The sequence below is a fragment of the Gavialis gangeticus genome, unplaced genomic scaffold (assembly GCF_001723915.1).
Source record: "Gavialis gangeticus isolate Ggan-Ray unplaced genomic scaffold, GavGan_comp1, whole genome shotgun sequence".
Classification (NCBI taxonomy): Eukaryota; Metazoa; Chordata; order Crocodylia; family Gavialidae; genus Gavialis; species Gavialis gangeticus.
In genome coordinates, this window is record NW_017729004.1 from 1,381,631 (window position 1) to 1,387,629 (window position 5,999).

General features: G+C 63.8%; 1 protein-coding gene across 1 annotated transcript in view; it reads left to right on the forward strand.

Annotated features, from left to right (window-relative positions):
- Window positions 1-5,999, forward strand: part of CSPG5 (chondroitin sulfate proteoglycan 5) — a 35,728-nt gene that overhangs the window by 19,069 nt on the left and 10,660 nt on the right. The window contains exons 3-4 of the mRNA XM_019507919.1: window positions 1-892; window positions 3,695-3,883. The exon at window positions 1-892 is cut by the window's left edge and continues 26 nt beyond it. Coding sequence (XP_019363464.1) covers window positions 1-892; window positions 3,695-3,883 — 1,081 coding nt within the window. The remainder of the gene's footprint in view (window positions 893-3,694; window positions 3,884-5,999) is intronic.

Genomic DNA, 5,999 nt, shown 5'->3' on the forward strand with positions numbered 1-5,999 from the left:
CCGCCACGCAGACCGCGCGCCCCTCCGCCGCGCCGGGCCTCGGCCTCGGCTCCGACTCGGCAGAGACCGACCTCCTCCTGGAGGCCCCCACCCCCGGAGCCCGCACTCCGGGCCTGGCACCGGGCTCGGCCCACGAGGAGGAGGAGGAGGCGCGGGAGCTGGCCGGCAGCTCTCCGGCTCAGGGCGCGCTGGGCCGCACCGACGTGACCTGGCTGCCCACGGAGACGCTGCCGTCGGCCACCGACACCCCCGAGCCGCCCTCGGAGCAGACGGCCTCCGAGATCATCGACATCGACTACTACGACCTCTTCGACGGGGACAGCCGCGGTGGGGCCGAGGGCCTGGACGACTTCGCGGCCATGGGCCCCGGTGCGGGCAAGAAGCCGGGCGACAAGGCCTCGTCCTGGTCCCTGCATGAGCTCTACGATGACTTCACACCCTTCGACGAGTCAGACTTCTACCCCACCACCTCCTTCTACACTGACGGCGACGAGGAGGGAGAGGACGATGAGCTGGATGAGCCGGAGGAGGACGAGGAGGAGGATGAGGAGGAGGATGGGGGCGCTGGGCTGGCCAGGGACTTGGAGGACGAGAACGGCCGCGCGGCGCCCACCCCGGCCGTGCCCAAGACCCTGGCGGCCGAACCCACCAGCCGCCGCTTCGTCGTCCCCCTGCTGCAGACCTTCGTGGTGGCCGGGCCTGGCGCCACCACCCGCCCGCGCCCCAGCAAGGACCTGAGCCCGGCGTCTGTGGCAGGAGAGAACGGCACCGAGTGCCGCAGCGGCTACGTGCGGCACAACAACTCCTGCAAGTCCGTGTGCGACATCTTCCCCAGCTACTGCCACAACGGGGGCCAGTGCTACCTGGTGGAGAGCCTGGGAGCCTTCTGCAGGTAGGGGGCACGTGGGCCCAGCAGAGTCGGGGAGCAGGGCCGGAGGGATGGAGCTGGTGGCAGGGTGATTGGGTCAAGGGGGCAGCTAATGGCCAGGTCCTGCTGACTTCAACCTCCACAAAGTGGCTGCAGGCTGCTCTCAGCTGTTAGCACCTCATTAAGGCTTGGCCCCTCCGAGGGTCTTGCCTCTCCTAACAGCCTCAAAATGCCAGGGGCTGAGGGGGGCTGTGGGGATTGGCCACCCCCTGCTGCACCTCTGCCCTGCCGACCCCATCCCCAAGGTCTTCCCAGAATCAGAAGGGCAGTGAAGGGGAAGGGGCTTTGCCAGCTAGACCCAAGGAGGCAGGGACCCAGCCAGGGCTTTCCGAGGTGCATTGCTAACCCAGGTGAGGCCCTGGGCCCTGCTTGTCATGAACAGCTCAGGGCGAGGCAGGGTCCCCAGTGCCGGGTGGCACCAGTCCCACTGGGCTGTTTCTTCCAGCCACCCAGGTGCTCATCTGCAGCGACTCCCTCAGTGCAGCCCCACGGGTGGAGCCTGGGTCCCACAGGGTGTCCTGGTTGCATGCTGCCTTGAACGTGGGGCCCTGGGGCTGCAGGAGGGGCAGAGAAGGGATGGGTGGGAGGGGCTGGGGGCTCTGCAGATGACCTGGGAGCACGTTTGCTGTGTGTGCGTGTGACCTGGGAGCACGTTTGCTGTGTGTGTGTGTACATGCATCTTGTGTGTATATATCTGTGTGCATGTGTGCGTGGCTGTGCATGTGTGCATGCATGTGTAGAGAGCTTGGGAGTAGTGCATGTCTGCACATGTGTGTGCATGCGCTTCTGTGTGTGCGTGTGCACATGCACGTGTGTTTGTGGTGCATCTGCATACCTGCACGTGTGTATGTGACATGCACACGTGTGTGCCTGTGGTGCATGTGCCTACTTGTATGTGTGTGCACGGTACATCTGCATGCCTGTCTGTGTGCACGTGTGTGTGTGTGTCTATCTGTGCGTGCATGGATGTGATTGTGCGCGCATGTACACCCCCCCCCCCCCCCCGGGCCCCTAGGGGCCCCCCCCCCGGGGGCCCCCCCCCCCCCCCCCGGGCCCCTAGGGGCCCCCCCCCCGGGGGCCCCCCCCCCCCCCCCCGGGCCCCTAGGGGCCCCCCCCCCGGGGGCCCCCCCCCCCCCCCCCGTGACTCTAGAGGCTCCCAGCCCTGGTGCACCCATCTCCTCCTCTCAGGGTGCTCAGGGACCTCCTGATGCCCAGCCCTGGCTCCCTGCATCCCAGGTGCCCTGAGCCCTGGCTGGTGCGGGGTGAGGGATTTCCCCATCCCGCCCTACCCAGAGCGCTGCTCTGCTCTGCTCTGCTCGGTGGGGCGGGAAGTAGGTCAGCTCTGGTCCACTGGGATGGCACGCTGGGATGTGCCCATGCTGCGGATCAGCGCTGGCAGCCTGTGCCACAGGACAGCAGCGGGCCCGTCAGCCGTGGGGGCTCTGCGTGCAGGGGGCATGCATGTACTGTGTGCACAGACCCCGTGTGCATGGGGAATGTGTGCGCTGTGTGTATGAGGCATGTGGGTGCGAAGCATGTGTGTGCCATGTGCGTGGATCCTGTGTGCATGGGAGTGTGAGGGTTGTGTTTGTGAGACGTGTGTGTTGTGTGCATGGGGCACATGAGTGCTATGTGTGTAAAGCATGTGTGCATGGCCCCATGTGCACTGGGCATTTGTGTGTTGTGTGAAGCACGTGTGCATGGGGCATGTGTGCGCTGTTTGTATGAGGCGTGTGTACCATGTGCATGGACCTGTGTGCGTGGGGCACGTGTGTGCTATGTGTGTGAGGTCTGTGGGGGATGGGACGTGTGCCATGTACTTGGACTTCATGTACATAGGGCAAGTGTGTGCTGTATGTGTGGACCATGTGTACATAAATACTTGTGCACTGCATACATGGGCCCTGTGTGTATGGGGCATGCACATGCTCTGTGTATGGCCCCATGTGCATAGAGCTCATGCGTGTGCTGCATGGCACAGACCATGCACAAGGGGAGCATAGATGTGCTGTGTGCACAAACCCTGCATACATGGGGCATGTGCATGCTGGTTGCAGGGACCCCATGTGCAGGGGAGCAGAGGTGTGCCGTGTGCATGGGGAGAACACGTGTGTGCTGCAGGCATGGCCCCCGTGTACCTGGGGCGGTCCCTCCAGGGGGAACCCTCCTGCTTGCCCAGCCTGGGTCCTGCTCTGAGCCGGGCACAGTCCCACAGGGCAGGAGCTGGGGCCAGGCAGGTCCATGGGGCTGGGCCCGGGCAGTGGCTGGGATGGGGGGAGCATTGCTGGGCCGCATGGGGCTCTTGCAGGGGGAGGCCAGGTGCTGGGGGTCTCCTCCCAGGGCACCGTGGGCCCCATCTGGCTGCAGACCCGCCATGGGGGCTGGCCATGCCCCTCACCACAGCATCCTGGCTGCTCCTGCCTGACTTGCCAGTACCCAGCTCCGGGTCTTGGGTGGATGCAGGGCCCTGTCCCCATGGGAAGTGGGGTCTGTCCCCATGTGCCTCTGGGAGGGTGCGAGGGCCCCAGACATCTTCCTTCCCCAGCCTAGCAGCTGTAGTTGGACTGGGGGCACCGTGCCAGCATCCCAGGCCCAGCCCCAGGGAGCACAAGTACCGCAAAGGCCCTCTCAGGTGTCCCCTTCCCATGGGACGGGGCTGGTTCCTTCCGGCATCTGGGCTCCACGGGGCTGGCCTGGCCTTTCCCTTCTCCATGGGGCGGGAAAGGACCCCCTGTGCCCTGACCGCCCGCCGGGGTCCCGTTGCAGGTGCAACACCCAGGACTACATCTGGCACAAGGGCATGCGCTGCGAGTCCATCATCACTGACTTCCAGGTGATGTGTGTGGCCGTGGGCTCGGCCGCCCTCGTCGTGCTGCTGCTCTTCATGATGACCGTCTTCTTCGCCAAGAAGCTATATCTGCTCAAGACCGAGAACAACAAGCTGCGCAAGACCAAGTGAGCTGGGGCCGGCAGGGAGGGAGAGAGGAAAGCTTCCTGCTTGCCCCAAGGAGCAGAAGGGATGGGGTGGCCATGCCTGTTGGTTTCAGGCCCCCTCTGCTCCCAGCCAGGAGGGCGGACGCAGAGGGAAAACAGGCGCTGGCACGGCAGAGAGGCTTTCGCCAAACCCTGCTCGTGAAATGCATCCACCTCTGGGGTGGCTTGCGGCACCTGGACAGCATGCGGCCCTTGGGACAGGGAGCAAAGAGGGTCTCCAGGCCCTGCTGAGACAGCACAGGGTTGTCTGTGGTCCAGGCAGTGGCGGTGGGTGATTCACGACAGCAGCAGTGGTGTGGAGCAGAGGGCAGCATCGCCCGTGAGCCGGAACGGGCTCGTCCCTCCGCTCGGCTTCCAGCAGGCAGTAAATTTCCCTGGGCGGGGGGGCCTGGCTACGCTGTCATGGGCAGGAGGAGCTCCTTGAGCGGGGGACACTCCAGGCTGGGCCCTCTGCCATCGTGGCAGCTGCATTCGCAGCCTGACGTCGGCTCGGATCCCCGCAGCTCGGCGCTGTCTGGAGGGGAATCCTACGCGGTGGGGGCTGGTTCTGCAGCTTGCGAGCCTTGGGGAGACATTTTGTGAGTGTGGGGGTGTCTGCCCCAGCATCCCTGTCATCCTGGCTCGGGCCTTAGCCCCCCTGCACCTCCCGCAGGTGTCATTGGACAAGGGTTTCTTCCCAGATTATTGCGGCCTGTTCATCAGCTACTACGTCCCACCCCAGAGCTGGCTGCATTTCAGTGAGGGGATCTTGAGCCTTTGGATGACCCTGCTTCCTAGAAAGGCAGCTTGCGATTGTTCCCCTGAAGTCCTTCTAGTGATTTAGGCCCCCTCTACATGGGCAGGTCAAGACGCTATGGGATCTAGGGTGTGATCTGCTCTTGCCTGGCTGGAGATGTGATTGTAGGATCATGTTGGAGCCCATCGCACCCGATCCCCTGCACTGGCAAGAAACAAGCTTCCGTGCCTGGGAGACCCTCTTGGTTGAGGGGCTTCCAACTGTGGAGGTGCCCCGTGCACCCCCAGGGCTGGGGGATCACTGCAGCCATGATCTCCCAGGCTCGGGGGTGCATGAAACCCCTGGGTCTGGCAGATCGTGGCTGCTGCAGTCTCCCACTTTGAACCTGGGAGATCACGGGAGCTGCGATCCTCCAGGCCTGGGGGTTTCACACACCCGAGGCAGCTGCACCCCCCGGCTCCAGGACCCACCTGGGTCTCAATACCCACATGCATGTGCTGCTAGGACCCAGAGACAGCTGACAGGGCTCCCAGCCACAGGGGAGACCCCGCTACATGTGCAAACTGAAGCGTGATAGCAACCAGCTATAAAGTTAGCACAGATTTTTAAGGTCTAACCTTATAGCTGGTTGGAGCTCCCTGTGGTGGGATAGGTACTTTCCTGGTCTCAAGGTCATTGTACAATTAACCAGTTCATTGCATGATACCTGTCATGTGTAGAGGGGACCTTGAAGAGCTCTGTGCACACAAGCTTGTTCGTCCCCGTGGCTCACGTGGGGTTGGGAGTTATCACGAGATGGCTGCAGGTCCCCAGCCTGGGTGATGTGAGCCATCACATGCAGGGCTTGCCACGGTCTCTTCTGGCTTCGGAAACCCGTGGGGAGAGGTGGGCGGTGGTGTCATGAGCGGACTCGGACCCTTTGCACACCCCACGTCCAGCAGCAAATGGCCTGGGCAGCGACCTGTGTCTGCCGGGAGCCCCTTGCCGTGTCCCCAAGAGGCAAAAGCAGCCTTACAGCCCCAGAGATTGAGGACCAGAGCAGAGCAGATGGGGCAGCCTGCTGGGGGGCTCTCCCCGCCTGCAGTGCAATGGGGTGCAGCATGCCGGCACCGGAACAGCCTGCACAACTCCATCCCTGCTTCTCTCAGGCCGGGCTGGCTCGCTGGCTCCCTAACGAGCGTTAATGACTGTTTGCAAAGTGCCAAGTGCAATTATTAGCCAGGAGTGCTGGTGGCCTCCCAAGCTGTGAATGACACCCCACCCCCATCCCTGTCCCCAGGGAGGCACCACCACCGCCTTCCTGCTCATCTGGCCCCCGCTTCCAGCCTGCCTGCCCATGGA